The sequence below is a fragment of the Phacochoerus africanus genome, chromosome 1 (genome assembly GCF_016906955.1).
Source record: "Phacochoerus africanus isolate WHEZ1 chromosome 1, ROS_Pafr_v1, whole genome shotgun sequence".
Lineage (NCBI taxonomy): Eukaryota > Metazoa > Chordata > Mammalia > Artiodactyla > Suidae > Phacochoerus > Phacochoerus africanus.
The window spans coordinates 54,413,054-54,437,754 of NC_062544.1; the positions used below are offsets into that span (position 1 = coordinate 54,413,054).

Consider the following 24,701-nt stretch of genomic DNA (forward strand, 5'->3'; position numbering starts at 1 on the left):
GTAATGCTGACCTCATTAAAAACAAAGGTTGAGGGGAGTTCCCGTCGTGGCGCAGTGGTTAGCGAATCTGACTGGGAACCATGAGGTTGCGGGTTCGGTCCCTGCCCTTGCTCAGTGGGTTGACGATCCGGCGTTGCCGTGGGCTGTGGTGTGGGTTGCAGACGCGGCTCGGATCCTGCGTTGCTGTGGCTCTGGCGTAGGCCGGTGGCTACAGGTCGGGTTGAGCCCCTAGCCTGGGAACCTCCATGTGCCGCCGGAGCGGCCCAAGACATAGCAACAACAACAACAATAACAACAACAACAACAACAAAAAGACAAAAAAAAAAAAAAAAGGTTGAGGGAGTTCCCGCTGTGGCTCACCAGGTAATGAAACCTACTAGTATCCATGAGGATGCTGGTTTGATTCCTGGCTTTGCTCAGTGGGTTAAGGATCTAGCATTGCCATGAGCTATGGTGTAAGTCGCAGATGCAGCTCGGATCCCAAGTTGCTGTGCCTGTGGTGTAGGCTGGCAGCTGTAGCTCTGATTCGATCCCTGGCTTAGGAACCTCTATGTGCCACGGTGCAGCCCAAAAAAGACAAAAAAAAAATTTAGAAAGCCGAAAAAAATAAAAAGATAAAGGTTGAAAAATATTTCCACCTACTTTTTTCTCAAAGAATTTCTATTGATGTGTTATTTTATTCAGTAGCGTTTAATAGAAGTGTTCAATACAAGTGTTGTCACCAAGACCTAGCATTTTCTCTTGGTGAAGGTTTTATTTTATTTTATTTTATTTTGTCTTTTGTCTGTTGTTTGTTGTTGCTATTTCTTGGGCCGCTCCCGCGGCACATGGAGATTCCCAGGCTAGGGGTTGAATCAGAGCTGTAGCCACCGGCCTACGCCAGAGCCACAGCAACGCGGGATCCGAGCCGCGTCTGCAACCTACACCACAGCTCACGGCAACGCCGGATCGTTAACCCACTGAGCAAGGCCAGGGACCGAACCCGTGACCTCATGGTTCCTAGTCAGATTCGTTAACCACTGCGCCACGACGGGAACTCCTTGGTGAAGGTTTTAAATTACAAATTAATTTTCAAAAATAGCTACAGTGGGAGTTTCTGTCGTGGCTCAGTGGTTGATGAGTCCAACTAGGAACCATGAGGTTGCAGGTTCGACCCCTGGCCTTGCTCAGTGGGTTAAGGATCCGACATTGCCGTAAGCTGTGGTGTAGGTTGCAGATGCGGCTGGAATCCCGTGTTGCTGTGGCTCTGGCATAGGCTGGCAGCTACAGCTCCAATTAGACCCCTAGCCTGGGACCCTCCATACGCTGTGGGTGCAGCCCTATAAAGACAAAAGACTAATAATAATAATAATAATAATAGCTGTAGTGTAGAACTTGTCAATTGTGTTACATCAAGTGATAGTATGCGTTGATTAAACTAGGATCCAAAAAAGAAAAATCTCTGCTCTTTGCATTGTTATGTCTCTTAGTCTTTATAATCTGTAGTTTCCCCTTCCTTTTTTCCCCTTGCAATTTATTTTAAAAAACTAAGTCATTTGTCCTTTAGAACTTTCCACTTTTTTTGGTTTTGTTTTGTTTTTGGTTTTTGGTTTTTTCTGCCTTTTCTAGGGCCGTTCCTGTGGCATAAGGAGGTTCCCAGGCTAGGGGTCCAATCGGAGCTGTAGCCACCAGCCTACACCAGAGCCACAGCAACTCGGGATCCGAGCCGCATCTGCAACCTATACCACAGCTCATGGCAACGCCGGATCCTTAACCCACTGAGCAAGGCCAGGGATTGAACCTGCAACCTCATGGTTCCTAGTTGGACTCATCAACCACTGAGCCACGACAGGAACTCCTGAACTTTCCACATTTTTATTGGTTTATTGCATCTCACCTAATGTCATTAATGTTCCTGTTTACCTACATTATCTATAAACTGGTTAGATTCCTTCAACCTTCTGACAAAAATACATCATGGGTGGCTTTAGGTACTTAGACTAGAAGCTAAATATTTATGGCTATTTCTTTCTACTTGTAATGTCAACAGCCATGGACTATTGCCTAGATCCATCATTTCATTAGAGGCTACAAAATGGTGGTAATTGTTGGACTTTTGCTACTAAAACCTTCCCCTCATCAACCATTTTGTTACCTTGGAAACAGTTTATGTAGTACAGGCAGTTTATGTTGTGGAGGCTTTGTTCTTTCCCTTGATTTAGCTCTTTTCAAGATCATAGGTTGGTTCTCTAGCACCTTTGGAAGGTGATGTTTTTGTTTTGTTTTTGTATCATTGTGAAGTCATGCTCATTGAGACATATATGTTTCAATCCCTGCAGTTATTATTTGTATTGATGTTGTGTACATCCTGAACTTCAGTAAATAAAGCCAAGTTCATTTTTTTCAAAAGGATTCTATCAATTTTTTATCCCACCAACAATGTATTAGAGTTTCTAAAGCATACTTGATATTTTCAGAACTATAAAATTTTTCCTTCTTTCCCTCCCTCCTCCCTTCCTTTCTTCCTTCCATTCCTTCTTTCTTTCATCTTTCTTTCCCAAGAGACATCCTAGAGCCCCCTCTCCTACTTCAGCCTGGTTTTACTGCATTCCGCCGCAGAGCTGCTGCCTTGAGTTCCTTTTCATCATTGTTCTTGGAAGTCTCTTTGCCTCTTGTATTGAGCTCAAGAAAGAGCAATCTTTACCTAATTGTTCAGATTTTAGTGTGTGGACTTGCCGTGGTTGAAAGTTGCTAGGACACAGGTATGTCTGGTGTGCTCCTCTGTCTTCCGTGGTGTAGAATGGGGTGGATGACCTGGAGGAGTAAATGTAAGGCTATGAATAAATGATAGTGACATACGGACAAAAAGACCAACCGTCTTTCTCCTTTTCTTCTTTTCCAAAGCACTTCCAGCCTAAGGTTAAAGCCCAAGGGGTGGCCCAGGGCAGCTCCAGGGTAAACAATAGGGTTAAATGTACTCTTGCTGAGTCTCTTTTTCTCTGGTTCCATTTCTGGTATACCTGGAGGGCAATCATGAGATCACACTTGCCGCATCTTAGACTCCAGTTTGGTGGTGATGGTGGTGGTGGTGGTTGTAGTGGGAAGGTAGTGGTGAGGCAGGGCTGGGCGTGGGTGGAGCAGAGGAAAGAGCAAACTTGATGGCTGGCTTTTTTCTGAAACTGTTACAAGTAGTTTGGGAAAACTGAACATTTTGTGTAATGCAGATGTTTGTGCATTAAAGTCTAAGGCCAAAGGCATATAACTAGCAGTATATACCACCATGCCTTGATTTTTCCATGGCCCTTCATGTTTGTGGCTCCAGTGAGAAACTGGAGAGGGGGGAGTTCCCGTCATGGCGCAGTGGTTGACGAATCTGACTAGGAACCATGATGTTGCAGGTTCAATCCCTGGCCTTGCTCAGTGGGTTGGGGAATCTGGCATTGCCGTGAGCTGTGGTGTGGGTTGCAGATGTGGCTTGGATCCCGTGTTGCTGTAGCTCTGGTGTAGGCCAGTGGCTATAGCTCCGGTTGGACCCCTAGCCTGGGAACCTCCATATGCCACAGGAATGGCCCAAGAATGGCAAAAAGACAAAAAGAAAAAAAAAAAGAAAAAAGAAAAGAAACTGGAAAGGGGTGTCTGTACTTTGGAAAATGACTCTTGCCTTCTATTGTCTGGTCAAAGTACCCCTTTAGTATCTGTACCAATATCACAATCTTCTCTAACACACTTGATCTGGTTGGTTTAGATTATGAGATTGTCTTTTAAAGATTATAAGGTGGTGTTAAAATTGTCTTCCTGTCTGCTATAACCTACTGGGACCAGGTAGGATTTAACTAGCCAGTTAAGACAGTCAGAACTTCCCTGCACAGAAAGTTTGATGCTCTAAGTGGTCTGAAAAAAATTTCCCACAGTAAAAACTGTCTTTGCATAACCTAGTTGGTAAGTATGATCATAAATGTCGAATAGATGGTGAACAGTGCTGAAGTTTTTCTTCCTGTGGCTGTTATTTTAGAATAAGCTAGACTCAGCGATAAAAAGGCATTGTTATAGACTGAATGGTATTCCCCTGAAATTCATGTGGTAAAGCCCCACCCCCCAGTGTCTCTATCTTTGGTGATGGGGCCTTTATGGAGTTAAGGTTAAATGTGGTCCTACCAGTAGGACTTAATCCACTGTGATCAGCTTCTGTTAAAGTAAAGAAACACCAGGGATGCATGTGTACAGAGAAGTCCATGTGGTGACACAGCAGCAAGGCAGCCATTGCAAGCCACGGAGAGAGGTCCTAGGAAAAACCGAATTTGCCAGCTCCTTGATCTTGGACCTTCAACCTCCAGGACTGTGAGAAATAAATTTGTATTGTTGAAGCCACCTAGTCTGTGGTAGTTCGTTTCAGTAGCCCTAGCTAACTAGTGCCGACATATAATCCAGTTTTAAAATGCACAAATGATTTGAATAGACTTTTCTCCAGAGGAGTTATACAAACAGCCAGTAAGTGTATGAAAAGATTCTCAACATTATTTGTCACTAGGGAAATGCAAATCAAAACCACTGTGAGACACCATTTCATACCCATTAGGATGACTATAATAATTTAAAAAGACAATAACAATTATTGATGAGGATGTGGAGAACTTGAAACCCTTGTGCATTGCTAGTGGGAATGTGAAATAGGGCAGTCACTTGGGAAGATCTTTGGCAGGTCCTCAAAAAATTAAACATGTAGTTAATGTATGACCTGGCAGTTTCACTCCCAGGTATATAGAGAATTGAAAACATGTTTACACAAAAACTTGTGCACAGCTGTGGCTATCAGCATTATTAATAACAGCCAAATAACGGAATCAACCCAAACGCCCAACTGATGGCAAGGATAAGCAAAATGAAGTATATCCACACAATGAAATACTATTCAATCATAAATCAGAATGAAGTACTTATTCATGCTACAACATTGATGAGCCTTGAAAATATATTTTTTTTCTTTTGCTTTTTAGGGCCGCACCTGTGGCATATAGAGTTTCCCAGGCTAGGGGTCAAATTGGAGCCACAGCTGCCAGCCTATACCACAGCCACAGCAACGTGGGATCCAAGCCGTGTCTGCAACCTACACCACAGCTCACGGCAATGCCAGACTCCCGACCCACTGAGTGAAGCTAGGGATCAAATCCGCAGCCTCATGGTTACCAGTTAGATTCATTTCCTCTGCACCAACAAAAGGAACTTCACATCTTGAAAATATTTTAAAGGCCACATATTGTATGATTCCATTTATGTCCAAAATAGTCAAATCCATAGAGACATAGTGGTTGCCAGGGGCTAGGAGTAGCATGAATTGGGAGTGACTGCAAATAAGTATGTGGTTTCTTTTGGGGATGATGAATATGTTCTGGAATTAGATAGCAGTTATGGTTGCATTCTGTGAATGTGCTAAAATATTTTACACAGCAAATTTGATTATACGTGAATTTTATTTTTTTAAAAAAAGACTTAGCTTCTGAATGAGGCTTTGTTTTTTCCCCCATGAACACAAGTGATGAATATATATAAATCTAGATGTTGTCTCATTGCCCATATACTTGGAAGAAAAACAGAATCATCTTACACGAGTAAAATATTTTCTGAAAACATTGTTTCTGAGTCATTGGTTAGCATGGTGAAATAGAACATTTTAGAGGTTTGAGCCAGATGGTCTTTTCTGAGCTATCCCTACCTCAGCGGAAAATTACCAGGCGTGATTTTGACAGTCTTGTTTTTCTGACATCATCCAAAAAAAAAAATCTTTAAAAAAACCCCTGCAAATATGGAATTCCCGCTGTGGTACAGTAGATTAAGAGTTAGGCTCAGGTTGCTGCAGAGGTGTGGGTTCAATTCCCAACCCAGCATAGTGGGTAAAAGGATCCAGCATTGCCACAGCTGTGGTCTAGGTTGCAGCTGGTACTTGGATTTAGGCCCTGGCCTGAGAACTTCTGTAGGCCGTGGGTGCAGCCATTAAAAAACAAAACAAACAAACAAACAAAAAAACAAACCTGCAAATAGAACGTCATGACCTCACTTCTGGGGACTGTTGATAACTCAAAGTATGTCCTCATACTGGCAGCCTCAGCTTCACCCAGATATACACCAAACCTACTGAATTAGAAGCTTTGTGTTTTCACAAACTTTTCAGATGACTCTGATGACTTCTGCTAAAGTTTGAAAAGTACTGATCTAGACAATTTACAAGTAGGAAGGGCCATAAGTGTATGCTAATTTTAAAATAATAAATATTTGGATTCTCTACCTATAGCAAGTTGGGCATAATATTGTCTCCCCTTCCACTCATACAAACTGGTAATTTGGAGTACACTTCACTCCCAGTTCTTGATTTCTAAATACCACACCTTAGTAAGTGGGTCCAAGGCTTTGTACTATTACTGCAACTTTTCTCTACCTCTGACATCATTTTAAAATAAAAAATTTTAAATATTTCAATTTAAAAAGATATAGAGGATGACCTGAAACAAAATAAAAATCACACAGGTTTTCCAAAAACTGATGATATGGAACTCAGATTGAGTGTATTTATTTATTATAATCTCCAAAATAATTTCAGTTGGTACAACTGCTTCTTAAAACCACATCACTACTAGGCTCAGAATTTAATTACAACTGAGCAATTCACAAAAACACTTTAAGCAACAAAACATGCTTAATATTTCTTTGAGAAAGGTCTTTCAAATATGTGTACATTACCGGCTGGCACACAAAATCTTTAGAAAGTGACCTTCATAAGCCCAAATTCTGCACCCCTGCTGTTGTTAAACTTTTATGATATCTGTGAAAAGCTGATTTAATCAATCCTTCCACGTCCCCAAGTGAAGCCCTTCATGGTGCAATCTGCCTTTTTCTTAAATTTTAAAGAATATTCTAGATCATCCCTTAGGAAAGTAAAACTATGCACACTTTTAGGGGGAGAACAAGCTGCATATTTAGACTTTTAATTTTTATATTATACACTTCAGTTATGGGTTACTTATTAAAGACTTTTTAAAATTTATGTTACATTTTAAAAAGTATCAGCTAGTGGGGACAAAGGTACAAAATATTTACCAGCATGTTAGGTTCTCCTGAAATCACAGTTTTCTGGATAAATACATGCAGCATCACTAAAAGTTTTTCGCTATGTATTATACATAGCTTGGGAAATACCTTCAATATTTTGGTCTGTAATGTTCATGTCTTAAATAGTATTTTGCTTTATTCCTTTAATAGTGCCAAACTCTTTCTTTTAAAAATTTATATCTTTTTAATAGATATGACTTTCACTATGAATTTTCAACACCATGGCCTGAACTTGGTTATGAAAAATGTCTAACATCTGCAACTTCAGCTGGTATACTAGGGGGAGAGGGGTTACCATAATTTCATTATACTTTGTATTAACAACAAACCTTCTCACAGAGAAGAAAATATTTTAAATACTTTAAACCATATTTACAACAATAAAATTCACATTTCATGCTTTAGTGAGACACTTAAATCATCCACAAGATACTCCTTACAGTTTATTGGAATAGAGCCTTTCTGTACCTGGCCTTCTACTGTGTGCCAGATATAAAGCTCTTGATGTTATGAAACAGCAGAACTTATGCCATCCTCCCATCAAGTAGAAAAACTGAGGGTCGATCTCCCCACTATCAAGTTGTGACCAAAATCCTGTGTCATAGTGAGGTGGCAACTGATGTGCTTCAGACCTTGAGACCCACAGGAATCAACTGGATTGTCTGAAAAGTGCTCAAAAGCCGGGATGCTCTCTAATGTGCGTTGCAGGATGAAAAGAGCCCTTCTGAGTATGGCGAAACACTTCATTTATGTGTCTAATGCACAGGATGTTAGAAGCTTCCAGAAATAGTACTGTATTTCTTTCCTTAGCTACTATATACATTTTTCTGTTAAGTTCAGTGTTTTCATTGGGAAAGGGGACTTGCAGGGTGCTCCCCTTTGGGGCAGGCACAGCCCTGCAACTCCCAGCAACCTCGTCCACTAGCAAGACACTCTCCGAGTCCTGCCCTTGGGAGGAGTCTGAAGTCTCTGATACCCGCAGAGTCCTGAGCGATGTGCTGTCTGTCTGGGTCAGGCCCATGCCAGGCACACCCGGAAGCAAATTCCTGCCTCCAAGGCCATTTTCACTGAGGTCTGGCATGTAGAGGAGGGTCTGAGACGTGCTGCTGACCTCCTTCAGCTCCCGTGAGAGGAAGGAGCGCGAGTGGCCAGACATGGCTGAGGATGTCCTTCTGCTGTCTGAGCAGTGCTGTCCCGGGTGCTCTCTGCGTGACCCGCCAATGCGGCAGAAGAGGCACTTGATCTTCTCGATCGCTTTACTGAGGACCGTCTTCTGCAGGAGGATGTATATCCAGGGGTCCAGGATGGGGTTCACAGCAGCAATTCGGATGGCCTGCAAATCCGGGTTTTTGCTGATGACTCGCTCCGAACTTGGCTGATATAACTGGTTGACGAACACCCGCACCTGAGGAAATGAGATGCCCACATTGAGTGCCTGTCGTTAATCAAGTGGGAAAGCATTACATGCAAAGTCTAACAGTACCTAACAGCTATTAGGTAGCTGCCCTCTTTTTTGTTAAGAAGTGCTGAGAAAGAGCAGCATCCACAATAAGCCTCAGAAAAACCAATTAATATTTATGTTTCAAGTTAGTGCAACTTGAATATATTTCTAACTACCTTATGAATATCTTCCCTAGATCTAAGATGGTATAAAAAAATGCAGTGTCTGTACAGGTAACATATGCATGAAGTTCCCTGGAGAATAATTTTATTAACTTCATTTCTGTGAGTGCTTTAAAGTTTTTGTAATTCTAATGAAGTATCTTTTTTTTTTTCCCTCAGTAGGCACTCATTTCTCTTGTGCCAATTGGCTTTGTATATATTTAAATGTAACTTTTTTTTTTTTTTTTTTTTTTTGCTTTTTAGGGCCACACCTGCGGTATATGGAGGTTCCCAGGCTAGGGGTTGAATCGGAGCTACAGCTGCTGGCGGCTTACAGCAATACCAGATCTGAGCCGAATCTGTCACCTGCACCACAGCTCACGGCAACGCCAGATCCTTAACCCACTGAGCCAGGCAGAGCAGGGATTGAACCCACAACCTCATGGTTCCTAGTCTGATTCGTTTCTGCTGCGCCACAATGGGAACTCCAAATGTAACTTATTTTGGAAGTCAAAATTATCTAATCATCTAATCATAGAAGAGCCCAGAAATTCCTTTATTTTAGAGTCTAAAAAGAATAGCCTGGAAACTTTTAAATCAACATCTGAATCTCCTATCATCCAGAGTAGTATTTTTTCCCCTGTATATGAGTCTGTTCCCCAGTTATAATAATCACCCAGTGTTTTCAACTCTTCCTTCAAAAACCTTTTCCTTAAGACAACTATAAGAAGGAAGAAAAAAAGAAAATCTTTCCTGTTTTCTTAACAGCATTCTTCACTTGGATTATGGCTTCAGCCACAAAACTAGCTTTCCCACCTTCAATTCCTGTGCACTTCAATTCATCCTTCAAACTGCCACCAGATTATTTCTAAAATGCAGATCCGGAGTTCCCATCGTGGCTCAGTGGTTAACGAATCCGACTAGGAACCATAAGGTTGCAGGTTAGATCCCTGGCCTTGCTCAGTGGGTTAAGGATCCGGTGTTGCCGTGAGCTGTGGTGTAGGTTGCAGACGTGGCTCGGATCCCGAGTTGCTGTGGCTCTGGCGTAGGCTGGTGGCTACAGCTCCGATTAGATCCCTAGCCTCCATATGCCAAGGGAGCGGCCCTAGAAATGGCAAAAAAGCCAAAAAAAATAAAAAATAAAAAAATCAATCAATCAATAAAATAAAATAAAGTGCAGATCCAATTATGCTACTCAGCTGTTAAACCTTCGGTGGCTCACTGCTGCTTGGGAACTATAGTGTTTGCCCAAGGACTGCCACTCAGTGAATCCATCCATCCTTTATACCTCTAGAGCATTTGAACCAGTAAATAGCCAATAGCCATCAGCAGGAATGACAGTTCATTCTAGCACAGTCTGAGCTATTTGAGGCAAGGGGTACACCAGCCCAGCACAGGCCAGGAGGGCGTAAATGTAGTAAACACATGGAGACCCCAATAATTTTTTCGCTGTTTTGGAGTCTTGTTGGCAGTTAAAATTTTTTACTCTCACTATAGTCACTTATTTCCTCATTTTTTTTTTGTCTTTTTGCTATTTCTTGGGCCGCTCCCGCGGCATATGGAGGTTTCCAGGCTAGGGGTCCAATTGGAGCTGTAGCCACCAGCCTACACCAGAGCCACAGCAACACGGGATCTGAGCCGCATCTGCAACCTACACCACAGCTCATGGCAACGCCGGATCGTTAACCCACTGATCAAGGGCAGGGACCGAACCTGCAACCTCATGGTTCCTAGTCGGATTCGTTAACCAATGCGCCACCACAGGAACTCCTCCTCATATTTTTTGATGCATTTCATCATGTAGCAGTGAGCCCTTCTTGTATGTTAGGTATTGTGATAGGTTCTGGGTTGCATTAAAGTTGCATTAAAGACCATACACTTGAAGACAGTGCAGAAGACAGGAAGGTAGATCAGCTATTACTAGGGGTGAATAAATAATGAGAGGTATGTACAGGGGGCACAGTCAGTCCAGACCTGGGGAGGAGGGTTCAGAAGATGCTTCCCGGGGGAGAGAAGTTTGGACAAGTTTTGATGGGCAAGTGGGGGTTTGCTAAGTTTAGAAGGAAAGACGTAGCATTTTAAATAAAGTAATTCTATGTGCAAAGTTCATGGATGAATGAAATGATAGGCTAACTTCTGGGAACTTCACATGACTCAATGAAAAAGGTATGAATTTGTATAAACTTAAGGAAGACTAGCATTTTATTCTTTAGAGGAAAAAGCACTTGTTACTGTTTTCTTTCTTTTTTAATTGAAGTGTAGTTGATGTTACAGGTTACAGGTGTACAATATAATGATTCACAACTTCTTGAAGTTATACTCCACTTACAGTTATTGGCTATATTGGCTGTGTTGGCTATATTCCCTGTGTTGTACCTTATTTTGTACCCAAGAGTTTGTATCTCTTAATCCTCTACCTCTATATTGCCCTTCCCGCTTCCCTCTCCCCACTGGTAACCACTAATTTGTTCTGTCAGTCTGCTTGTTAAATGTACACTCACATTAACTCTTAAAGTATAGATCTTAAAAGCTCTCATCATAAGATAAACATTTTATAACTATGTGTGATGATGGATGTTAATTAGACTTATTGTGGTGATTATTTTACAATATATACAAAGATTATGTTGTGGACTTGAAACACATATGATGTTATAGGTCAATTATGTCTTTCTATATATATAAACCAAAAAAAAATGCAAATTTTACTCTTAAAGGATGATTATGATGATGTCTGGGTCTTCTAATTCCACCAGGATCTTTTATATAAAAATCTCACTGTAATTCATATAAAAATTGTGATTTTAAGATAATATTCACCTGTCTTTAGTAGTTATTTGATAATTATTACTTGTCTTTAGTAATCTTTTTAGGTTAGAGAGAAGAGGTGAGTCACACAGCCAAGGAGGATGCTTTAAAAATGATGAAAAGGAGAAAGAATTCATACAAGTATAGCTGGAACCATTTAACCAGGGGAAAATATCTCTAACTTTAATAAGAGTTGACATTGCCCCTTTACCACACAGTATAGTAATTAATATTCATGGTGTATGAATCACTAAGAAAGAGTAGGGATATTTTAGAAAGATTTATGACAAATTGGATAAAAAGAAGTCTAAAATGTTTAAATTTCATTAATCTGCAAAACTTCTACAAATCTTATTTCTAGGTGATGCTAGATCAGTGAGGTGTAACTGTATTTCTATTTCTTTCTACACTGGAATTTAGACCTTAACCAACTACAGGTCTATAATCCTTTATCAAGAAGTTGTTGTTGTTGTGTTATTTATTTTATTTTGTTTTGTTTTTGGCTGTAGAACCTGAACTTACTAGACCATGAGGCTATTTCTAATTTTACTTATTCCACTTAGTGTGAATATTCCTGTATTTTGTTCCAGTTCTGATGGGGCTATTATATGTTATACAGTATATTACTAAATTACCTTTCTTTTTTTTTTCTTTAAAATTATAGTTGATTTACAATGTTGTGCCAATTTCTACTGTACAGCAAGGTGACCCAGTCATACATATATACATATATAACATATATATATAGATATCTATATGTATGTATGTATAATGTATATATAATGTATATATGTGTAATATATACATATATAGATATCTATATGTATGTATACATAGATATCTATCTATATATATGTATATGTGTATATTTGTGTGTATATACATATATATGTATATATGTGCGTGTATATATGTTCTCTTTTTCTCATTTTGTCTTCTATTGTGTTCTGTCATAATTAATTTTCTAAAAGCCAAGATGTTCTGAATTTAAAACAATCTTGTCCTAAATGTTTTGGATTAGGAATTATATATAGTCCTGTAAATCTCATAGAATAAAATGGTTCAATGGCTCTAAGATGAAATTATTACCTTGATCTCTGGAAGACAGCTAAATTAAAAAAACTGAACTAAAGTGAACAGCAGTGTATGATGACTACTCTTGTAATACTTTTAGAAACCGCTTAGATAAATGATACTATCAAGACAAAGTATGACTGATTTTCCATCTTTACAAAAGCATCTTGGTTTCTTCCTACCATAATCTTTATTGGGAATCTCAGCTGTACCTGGGCACTGAGAGATTCCCTCAGGTTTACTGACCTTTTCTCAGATGAAGTGTTACTTAGACCTGGTTGTTTTGTTTAAGAATGATTTCCTGACAATGGAATTATTTGTAAAAAGTATGAGGTCTAGGGAAAAAAAAGAAAAAAAAACAACAAAAAAGTATGAGGTCTATATTTTACTCACATCACTTAGTATGTTCCTAAAGATAAAAGAAATGATGGATTGAAATCTGTTAGCATCAAGTCTTAGGAAAAAACTTACATCAGGATTTGTGTGATTTTGAGGCTTACACCCTCTAGGTGGCAGTATTGCTCCACTTGGGAGTTCTTGCCTCCCTAAGAGGCATTTTGCCTCGCCACCTCCAAGACTCTCCGAACAGAATACTGGTTAAATCTAAACTTTGAATTTCTCAAATTTTTAACACTGAAATGTTTTATTGCTAGTTGCTTCTCCCACCACTTCCTCAGGGAAAACATGTTCCCACTGAAAGGAGGAAAAATTTTGAACAGCTGAAGTGGATACAGAAGGAATGAAATTTGTAGCTATTTAAAGGAATGTATTAGGAGTTACCATTTAATGTTTAAACTTCTATGACTTTTAAGAAAAGTCAGAGTGTTGTAGAAAAATTAATAATTGGACTTCATAATCAAAGGTGATGGGAAGCAAGGAAAAAAATCATCTTTGTGGCTCATTTCATGCACAGCAGTAATTAATTTTGACAAAGAAAGACTTATTTGGGGGTTCCATGAGAGGGGGGAGCTTCCCACTAATATAAGTTACTGAACCTGGTCATTAATGTCTTTTCAGGAAAGGGGAGCTCACAGGGTAGCAATGAAGATGAGTATGAAAAGCAACATTCCAAATTCAGGTAAAAACAATTCTCCAAAGAATGATCAAATCATTTTAGCTGGTCAAATCATTTGAAAAAAAAATCAAGACGAATGAGTTTTCCTTTGCAGCCTGTTCTCAAAGGAGACTGACTGACTTGAAGTAGAGAAAAAGAAGACAAACATAAACAAAGCTCCACACACTCTGTGGGTTTGGGGAAAAAAACTAGCAATCTCTATCTCACTTTAAAGACTACTTGATTTGATCTTCCCAAAGGGGGAAACCCCAGATTAAGATGGGATGATCCACAGCAATATTTCGGTGTCACGTGGTGAGGTAAAAGCACTTTTCTGGAATTCTTGTCCAACAGGCTCTGTATGTTACACAAATAAACATGCTCAGGCAGTTTTCAGTGTTGGAAGAGAGTGTGCTGTTGATAAAACCGAACCTCTGAGTTGGAGGTGGGTGGAGGAATACCTTAAAAGAATTCACTGAATACAAACAACTTACATAGTCTCTTGCAACTTTAAAAGTTAGTCCATTTTTTTAGCAGCTGCAGATTTGTGCAGGTGGCTTGTCATTAATATTGGCAAATGTGACACTATTTTAAACTTTTTGAGGATGATTAGAAATTAGCATTCAGGGGTATTGGAACATAACTTGGAGAAAATATGATAAATTCAAAAGAAGATGTGATGACAGGAAAGCTTATATAAGGGTGGCTCTGTGCTGTAAAGATAAATGCCCACGCTCTGTTCAAATCCTCTCGGCTCCTTATAGTTTATGTTCAAATTATGAAAGTGCTTAGTACAAATATAGTGGAACCCTGGCCACTGTGGAAGATGTCGATAATTTAAAAACGACAGCTTAGAGGTAGCTTTGGAGTATAGTTAATGACACGGTATCAAAAGCATGCACTTTCTTGTTTAAGGATTAACCTGTTGGCAGGGGGTGTCTAATTGAAAAGAACGATGAAATTTTGATTAGACTAATTTAGTAATTGACTGTCAAAGTAGAAGTGCTTTCCACTAAGTGACAAGGACCTATAGCTAGATTTGTGTGTGTGCTCCTTGTTCTGTTCCAAGTACATGAAAGATGAAAGGAATGATCTGCATGTGCTCAGTTATCTAACTGCCCTGTGAAGAGTCCAAAATTGACACAGCTGTTACTAGAAATTCTTACCACTTTTTTTTTTTTTTTAAGTGACAAAAAAAATCTCTAAGGAAAGTGGAAAGAGTTCTTGGCTGGGTGGTAGTGTAAGAGAATGAGGTTCTCCTTCCCTCTGGATCACAAACTGGCCATTTAACTGCAGGAAAGTTTCTTAAATCTCTATAGGTCAGTCTGTATATCGAAAATTTATTTCTGAAATGTTTGGTTTTTTTAAGCATTAATTGTCAACATTCTAATAGGAGCCTTTAAGAATCACTTCAGCTCTAAAGGAGAAATACCTTGTTAGCAGATGTTCCATAAAACCAAGACCTGACAGGTTAGCAAAGCATGGTGAAAAGAGCACTGGACTAGGACTCACACACAGCCACCAAGGAAGTTACAGAATGATTAGAAAGTCTTCATCTGCAGTTGAGGAATCCGAGGGGCAGAAAGAGAGAAAAATATTGCAAGCCCTACTTTTCTCCCTAGAGCTTTTTTTAAGGCTCAGATGAGATGCAGGGAAACACCTTACTTTTATGTGCTGCTCCTCAGTCTTCAAGGTACAACTAGTGGGTCTGCAATTTTATGTTATAACTGAAAAACTGCTTTCAGGAATTGCTGTTCTTTATTTTTATTTTTAAAAATTTTTATTTTTTGGCTTTTGGGGGCAGCACCAGCAGCATACGGAAGATATCAGGCCAGGGGTCGAAGTGGAGCTGTAGCTGCCAACCCCAGCAACAAGGGATCCAAGGGATCCAAGCTGCGTCTGCGACCTACTCCACAGCACACAGCAACGCCAGATCCTTCTCCCACTGAACAGGGCCAGGAATTGAACCCACAGCCTCACGGATACTTTACCGCTGAGCCCCAACAGGAACTCCCAGAATTGCTGTTTTTTAATTGAGCTGAATTTACTTGAAAAAATAATCAAGTCCTTCAGGTTCAGCTGTAACAGTGCCCGGGTTTGCTCCTGTACCTCTAAGTGTGATTTTCACTCATCTGAAACCCCATCGGTGGATTTCAGATTCCACTTCCAATCTGCCTGCGGGAAACAAAAGTGTATCTATTTACAGTTTTCCACTGCTCAAATAAACCTTTTCTGATCAAATGCTGATGAAGGTTTTATATAGACAACTTGTTTATAGTAAGCAACCAAATAAACACTCACAGGAAGCTATTTTCCTGAAGACCTCTAAGTTTCACCCAACCCAGGCAGAAGATAAATCAGATTGACCATTCCACCCCTAATAGAGATGACTGCTTACTGCTTCAGAGTAAGGAGAAAGAAAATAAAAGAAACAAGGAAGCAATAAATACCACCTTGCTTGCCTGTGCATGGGGAAAAAAATGCCTTTTCAAATCCTACGGTGTAACTGTTTAGCCCTGAGGCAAAAGATTGGATTATAATAGTTATTGTAATATTAGTAACTGCAAAATTAGGCACCAGACTTGATCCAGCTGCAGCATTTAACACCAAGACCTTAGGAGGCTGTCTCACTTGCATATTTCTAAAAAGTTCAATCTCTTTTATTTATCTTAAGCATAGCCTCTTTCATTTCTTTGGCTTCTCTTGTATTTTAAAAACCAGAGCCTGGTTACAGACAGAAGAATAGACAAAATGACAACCACCGCCTCCTCACTAAACCTTGTCATATACTGTTCCCCATCAATTGTGTTTACACCTTTTCTGCTCATTGTTTTTGACTCACTTGAGAAAATTCTGCAACTTTGGGCACAGTTCCTACACATCCACTACTAATTTTCCAACCTTTCTCAAATTTCCATTCCAAGTTCTCTTTATAAGACGTATGTATTTTGCATAACAAGTTAAAACTCACTTTTGATACAAAATTCAGTATCAACTGCCCTCTAAGAGTTGTGGTTTTTTCCTTCCCTGGTGTCCAAAAGACAAACAAACAAAAAAAAAAAACCATGGCTGCTGTGTAGCGACTGCATGTTTTCCTTATATGTTGTTAAGTCAAGCTTTGTGGAATTCCATGTAAACCATATTTGCTCTATTATTTTCAAAGCATTTAAAATGTTTGGAAGGGTCTGATTTGCCTCAAATGGGATTTGCAACCCATTTGATTTGATCAAGGTAAAGAGATGCTTCATTAGTTTCCTTGGATCTGAAGATAGATCCAAGTGCCTTAAACATCAGAGTTCAGAAACTTTCTTTTAAATTACAATATGAATATGAGAAGCGTGAAACAAAAGAAAAAGTTGTAAAAGTAAGCCAAGGAAGACTATAGTTGTGGATAAATTTCCCATTTAATTCTTTCAGTAATTGCTAAACTGTGGGTGGGTACAGTGCCACCATTCTTATTATTAACTTACAATTAAATTGATTTTGAAATTAGATTCTAGTAGCTAAAACTAAAGGTTAAAAACTGAAGTTACTATTACTTGTATGATTCATTATTTACAAAGATATGTCTATGTAATTACTTCTCAACTAAGCCATTTTCAATTTTCAGGGTAAAATTACTTAATATCTACTACATGACTTTATGTAGAATGGATAGTCCTTGTGAGTTAAAAAATGTGATTAATTTGCAAACCACAAATACAGCTTCTATAATTTCTTGCCTCTAGCTTCTCAAATAATGTTCAAGGCTTTGTGATAAATGGCTCCTGCACTGTAGGGTCAGATCTACCATCTCAGCCCATAAGAGGCTTGAAAGCAACTCGTCTGTGACTGTGTGGTAATGAACACCTTCATATGCTTACCGCCAACCAAAACACATTTTAAAAGTACATACAAGTTGCTAAGCTTCTAGCTTTAATTCTTCAGTTCCTTAAAGATGTTCTGTAAATAACAGCCACTCACTTTGGCATTTACTGTTCTGTAAAACATAAGGCAGAGGCCACAGAAGGAAGCCCCAGCAGGAGCAGAGTGTTTCTTCCAAAATTTCACTTTACTGAGTTGCCATTACAAATAGTAAAATATATTTATGTGGCTCAATTAACTCTATAAATTATACTGGGTCCTGGAAAGGTTTAAAGACCCTCTGGCCAATTATATTTCCTTCTGTTTATACAAATTGGCAAGAAGCTACTGTATGCTGGCTCTTAGCCACTTCAAAGTTCCTTCCATTTACAGTCAATTTTGTCAGAGATATAATATTTTTATATTAAAGATCCTTGAATAGTACTAGTAAGAGAAAGGAAGGAATAGTAGCCTATTACCTTTATTTTCTCTTGCTCCCAATAAGAAAACAAACAAACTTTTTGAGTTTGTAGTTTAGAATTTCCAGGAATGCGGTGTTTTGAGAAATGGAAAAACTCGGTACTGGTTGCTTTCAAGAGAAACACTGAAGTGTTATGTGCATCTGCCCCTTGGTTTTCAGTGCATTCTGTTTTAAGGATAGGTAAAGAAGAGGAGAACTAGGTAGGTTTTCAATCTTCCTGCTTATAACACTTTAAAAGTTAATCCAAAGGCAAAATTAAAGAAAGTAGTGTCCTGAAAATAAAGTGTACCCAAACTTAAACACATACTGCTGCAAAGGCCAAAATTAGAGTGTTCTAGAAGGGAGACATGACATAATAGTACAGGAACAGGGCTTGGAGTCAGATGGGGCTGAGGTTCATCACAAGTTGCAAGGCTTTGGCTTGGCAATGAATAAGATGACCATCTCTAAAGCCAGCCCCATTTTTCTAGAATGGCACTCTATCTCTCACAGTAGAGAATCCAAAATCAATACCCATGTACATCAATCTGTCCTTAATAGGCTCTCTGAGAAACCTTGCTTTCCTGGCCCCTAGGCAGAATGAAGGAACCTGAATCTGGGCCATGCCTATGTAGGAATTATGACCCACAAGTGCATCGAAATGTTTTTCCCAGGATACAGCATGGTAAAGAGCAGGGAATTTAGCTTGACAGCAAAGTTCTGGTAGGTTATTTTTAAGCAAGTCATTCCCTATGTAAAGTGCAGAAGTTAGACTAGACCCGAAAGCATCCAAGATCTCTTCTAGCTCTAAAATTCTACATGAGCTACCAAAAACCTCGACATAAATCAAAACACTAAAAAGCACGCTATTGTAAGGAGTGCACACCAAAGAGAGCACCACCTTTGACGTTTCGGATTCTGCCCTTGACAGTGGGGAGGACGGGGCTAAGTCACACTACAGCGGTTTCCCCTCCACATCTGACAGAGAGCAGCGGGTGTTCCCGGAAGGCTCATGGCCAAAGTCAGGCACCAAGGGGGTAGGGACTGTCCCGGGAGAAAAAGGAAACCAGGCTTTCGGGGAAAGAAACTCGGCGGTGTAGGGAAAATCACCTGCTACATCTCTTTCGCGACGCGGCCTAGAGATGTGGGGCCTGCTCTGAGGACCCCAGCCCCAATCAGGGGGAGAGGTGTCCGAGGTGGAGGAATGAGAGGGAGGGGAGGGAGTGGGAGAAGGAGGTGGTAGGTGAATGCGGGAAAAGGGTCGAGCGGGGTCCCTGGCCCCAGCCACTCACCACAAGCGGAATGGAGCAGATGAGCACCACCAGGGAGGTGGCGATGAGTAAGATGACCATCTGGATTTCGGCACCCGCGATGCGGCGGAAGCTCCGGCGGCGGCGAAAGTCGCTGAGGCGCGGCAGGGCGGGGGAGGCGGCGGCCGGGGGCCCTCGGCAAGTTGCGGGGGCCACGGCGACTGCGGCAGCAGCCGCGTGGTGCTGCTCAGTGCCCAGCGAGGTGCGTCTCATGAACTGGCGGTGCATACGAAGAAGCGCTCCGCACACCAGCACGTTGCAGAGCACGGTGGCCAGGATGAGGAAGGAACTGAAGCCCGCGTACATGTAGGAGAAGGCGGCGTGCGCCGTCACGTTGGTGGTCCAGTCGATGAAGCACCAGGTGTCCGGGTACTGCAGCCGCGAGCTGCCGAGGCCCATGTTGGGCAGCGCGCAGAAGAGCACATTAGACGCGTAGACCGCGAAGAGAGTGAGGCCCGCCAGCCGCTTGTCCACGTAGTGGCTGTAGAAGTAGGCGTGGTTGATGGCCAGGTAGCGCTCGATACTCATGGCGCAGATGATGCTGAGCCCGGACAGGCCAAAGAAAAGCAGGATGAAGGTGCTGTACTCGCACAGCGCCGGGCCCCCGGGCCAGTGGCCCTTCATGTACGTAGCGATGGTCACCGGGCTCACCAGCAACGTGCCCAGCAGGTCGGTGACAGCCAGCCCGCACACCAATGTGTAGAAAGTCGTCTCCTTCTGCTCCTTGCGCGACTTGCACAGCACCACGATGGCTATCAGGTTGCCCACCACCCCGAAGATGAACATCACCGCCGGGATGGTCACCGGGCCGTTCGGTCGGTCAGAGGCCAGGGCGGATGCATTGGCCCCAGGGGTGGCCATGGTGGTGTCTGGCGGTACACCGCCCTGGAGTGCGAGGCTGGGTCTGGGGATGGTAGGAGAGAGGCAAAAACACGGTGAGTGGAAATTACCACTTGCAAGGTGCCGGACCCGCGCCCAAGAAATACTATGCTGATGGGTGAGCGGAGCAACTCGATTCTACATTGTGGGTTGTAGCCACTTACCAACTGAGGCTACTGCGAAATCTCCAGACTCCGGATAAGTCCTGCCCCCAGCACCACTCTACTGGTATTAATATTTATTAGTTGATACTGCCATTCTCTCCTCCTTCCCCCAACCCAACTCACACCATTGCCAAAATGAACAAGACCTATCTCAAGGGAAAAGTGGCTCGCTCATTTCCCCGACAGATTCTGAGTCAATAAAAGTCTCACGAAAACAAGTTATGGAAGTTGATTTGGTGAGCGAGCTCTTTCCTCCCAGGCTCCTCTTAAGGAGCGCCCACCCACTGCTCTCTGCTCAGTGTCCCCAACCCTACCTCACCTGTAGTGGCCGCGGAGATGGCAGCTGAGCAAGCCCCCAGGGTCAAGCCTCAGATGTCCTGGACACGCCTTCAACCTGCCCTCAGCCGTGCCCCGCTCAATGTGAAGCTTGCCCAGCCTTTGCCTTCTCAGAGCCTGCTCTCGGTGGCTGCCAAATTTCCGGGGTCCAAGTGGTCAGCTTTCAAAAACTTGGAGAACCAGAGGCAGCAGGATGGGTCACTGAAGCCCGATCTTGGATTGTTTCTCTCTCTTTTTCTCGTTTCTTCAAAGATGATCCAAGCTTTGCGGAGCTCTCAGGTCTCGTCCGCGGACGGACAGCGCTCAGGTGTGCGGCCTCTCGCGCAGGTGTCACCGAGCCTCCTGTCCCCGACTCGGGCCGCCTCCTTCCCAGCCCAGGGAAGCGCAGGCGGCTACCGGGGCTGGCGGCTGCAGCTGAGGCCGCTTCTAGCGCCCTGGAGGAGGTTTGGGGTCCACTCGGCCTGAGGCTCTGTCCTGGGGCCGTTCATCTTCCTCTCGGCGGCGGGGTTTCCAGCTCCGCTCTAGCCCTTCTAGGCTCTGTACAAACTTTTCTCCAGCTTCAAGTTTCCCTGGCGGAGGCGGGGCCCACAGTGCGCGGCCCGGGCGCCCATTGGCCGGACGGGAAGGGGGCGGGGCGGGAGCGCCTTCCTCAGGGCTGAGAGGAACAGAGGCGGGCCCGAGGGCGGGGCTCCGGGCTGCGCGGGTCCCACCGCGCCTTGGGGGCTTTCCGGCCCTTGGAGGGGCTGAGGTGGCGGAACCTTGGACCCTTTGCCTCAGGCGGATGGTGCTGAGAGGCCGCGGTCCGCGGGGACCTTGGGGAAGCCCGAGTGCTCTCTTTTGCACACTTGTAGCTACTTGGAACTAGACATCCAGAGCCAGCTCGGAAACCAGCTTCTCTTCATCCTCACTGACTCCCGCTCCGAGTGGGCTTTTTCTCTCAACTTCTACAGGGGTCTCCACATCTGGGTGCTGGGAAGGGAGGTCGGCGGCTTAGGACTCTACCTTGGAGCGGCCGAGGTGTGTGTGTGCGCGCGTGCGCGCGTGTGGCCCCGGGCGGAGAGAGAGGGTGGAACAGTGGGGGTGTCTGCGCGCGCGCACTTGGCCCCGGGTCAGAAGTAGGGTGCGCGCAACGGTCCGTGGTGGGTGGATGGGCGGGTGGGTGGATCGGCCCCAGGCTTGGGCGGGAAGACAGCGAAGTATCCAGCCTCTCGCCTGCAAAGGTGTTAGTAGGCAGTGCCCAGGCTGTGGGCTGCGCGCGTAGGCAAAAAAGCAGCCGGGACTGCAGCCTTTCCAGGCGCAGGTGGCAGAGCCCTGCGGCTGCGGAGAGGTGGCGCGCGGTCCCCCGGGGCAAGGTTAGTGAGGGTGGGAGGGCTGCTGTCGAACCACAGCGGCCTTTCTCCTCCTCCCAGGAACTTCTCCGCCCAGTGAGAACGGTTAGACTGGGCTTTATGCCTTGGCCCTGTTATGTTCGCGTTAGACACCTTCTTCACGAATCCTTGCAAAGGCCGATGCGGCGTGACACTGGGGTTTCAGAGTCATTCCAGTGAAGGAATTCTCCAGGTGTAACTCCCTGGTTAGCCTATTTGCTCTACCTTTTTTTTTTTTCTTTAAATTACAATTTAACCTCTTTTGCGGTGACAAGTTTTCCCGTCTACTCATTCTCCACTTCTTTCTATTCTATTTCTTAGAACAGAAAACTAAAAAAGAAAAAGGGATTGTAAAACTTTATGGCATAATTATAACCACTTCACTATTTTTTTAAACGCACAAAATGGGATCGTGTAAGCCTTCCTAATTTAGGATCCTAGGAAAACATGCATGTTTTCCAGGGGTTGTATACATGCGTTTTAACGTATTGCATCTCCTCACAGGGTAGGTAAATATGATTCTTGATTGATTATATGATAAAGCAGGCACTCATTTCTTAAAATATTTTTTCATAAGTGAACAAACCTAAGAATTTTTCTGGTTCTCCAGTTATTCTTAATGACACAGTAACAAATGAGTAATAGAGAAACAAAGAGCATTCCAGATTTCAACTAATTACAGGAGGTTAAATATCTAGAATCATATTTACACATTTTGTGTAAGGCACCATGTAGATATATTGATACCATATCATTCTATTGTTTGTATTGTTTCCTCACGAATACCAGGGATTCAGAAAGAAAAACACACATTCGTTACCCAGTATCAAAAGAATTGAAAGTGATTGGTCAGTTTCTCAGTCTTCTCATAGTCACGGCTATAACCACTTCTCTTGTCTGTACTTCTGATGAGTAGTAACCTCTAGGATGGTGTCAGCAATGAAAACAAATCAACACTAGAAAAAGGAAACTGCACATTTTACCCCGTCTTCCCTGACCACATTTCGTCACATCACCCTGTCAGGTGGTTGTCGGTAAAGATATGAAGGGGTGGTGGGAAGTTCCACTTATAATCACTTTGTGCTAATAAAAATTTTCCAGTTTTCTTTCCACTTGAAGCTCCAAAGTGGAAAGCTGTTAGGATTGGGACTTGTTAAATTTTCACAATGAAGAGTATATTAAATATAAAAATGGAGGCACAGTGTTGAGAGAATTAGTGTTACAGGTTTTAGCATGTCGTTGATAAACTGGGCTTGTTATCCATAGAGTTGTTTTTTCTTACATCCTTTACATTTTCTTCCCATAGTAGCTTTAGGAAAATGAAAATAAGAATCCAGGACATAAGACTAAAAAAATGTAATGGGGTTTACCTGTATCCTCTCTTGGTGCATGATTCTTAAAACTTAAGTTTAGCCTTCAGAAGTAGAAATTGAAATTTTGGGAAACAACTTAATATTTTTTTTTTCTAATTTGATAAACCAGGACAAGATATTTTGGTTTCCCTCACACTCTGCAAGGAATCTATATTGCAAAAGGAAATGAAGAATCACCATGATTATATAGACAATTCTTGTCATTGTTTTTATATTTAAATTTATTCCAAGCATTGTTTCCTATTCTCCCTTGCAGTTTCTGCCTTAATCCCTAGTTCTCTGCACTGGAAGACCCTGGTTCAATTCTTTAGAACTGTCATTAAATCCTCTCTGAAGGTGTGCAGTAATCCAAGAGTTGTCTGATTGATCAGTCTGATTGCTCTCTGCTAGCTAATTATGGGACTCCTCTTTTAACAAAACACCAGAAAGTGGGCACTTGTTTAAAAGCACAGTCCAGAATATAAAAAAGAATGTACTTGTATGTTTACCTGAGTCATTTTGCTGTACAGCAGAAAGTGGTACAACATTGTAAATCAACTATAATTTGATAAAAAATAAATGAAAGCATAGTCCGCTTGCAGGCTACTAAACACATTCCCTTTGACTAGGTTGACTCTTCCTTGAGTCAAAGGAATGGGTAACAAAGGGGCTAATTCCTGGAGGAAGGCAGCAGAATGAATCAGATCTGATCTGGACCCCTTACTAAGTCAAAGCTGGCCAGATATTAGAGTATTCCTATAGCACTAACATTCAAGTAGCAAAGTCTGTGCAAACTGTGTTTGCTCTCTGTCACCCAGGACAGGCCATGTGGATACTCTAAACAGTGAAAAAAAGCATCTGTCTGGTACAAGTAAAACTGTGTTCTTAGACACAGCTGCCTTCCACATGCTCGCCCAGTTAGTTCAGTGAGTTGCAAGCATGGCATTAACCTGAGTTTGAGCATGAAAAGAGGTACACGATTGTGGTTGTGGCCCTCACGACTGTCCTCCCTTTTTAAGGGTATATTTCAAATGTGTGCTCTCCTAATTATTTTCATTTTCTAAGCATAAATTTTCTGCTGAGTCTAGTGCCTGGAGTTGTTACACGTGTCAGTCAGTACTGTGATTAACTCCCCAATGTCTTCAGGCAGGCGTAAATAAATAACTGCCTTGGAGGCTGTTCTCCACCAAGTGACTGCTTCAGGCTGCCTTCTTCTCCGACAGTTACACTCCTCAAAGAGATGGCTCTCTACCCTTTTATTCCTCCCCTCTTTCTTCTCCCAACGGATGTTTCCACTGTAGTCCCGTTGTGGAATGGACTAGTGGACAAAGAAAGGAGATAATTTGCTTAGTGTTAGCTCATTTTTGAAGAT

General features: G+C 42.2%; 1 protein-coding gene across 1 annotated transcript; it reads right to left on the minus strand.

Moving 5' to 3' along the window:
• Positions 1 to 7,754: 7,754 nt before the first annotated feature.
• On the minus strand, positions 7,755 to 20,727 carry PTGER4 (prostaglandin E receptor 4). Its single transcript, XM_047766570.1, is given in 4 exon segments — positions 7,755 to 7,923; positions 7,925 to 8,485; positions 19,214 to 20,135; positions 20,594 to 20,727. Coding segments are annotated over 3 exon segments (1,470 nt in total). The 5' UTR covers positions 20,093 to 20,135; positions 20,594 to 20,727; the 3' UTR covers positions 7,755 to 7,893.
• Between the last annotated feature and the right edge of the window lie 3,974 nt (positions 20,728 to 24,701).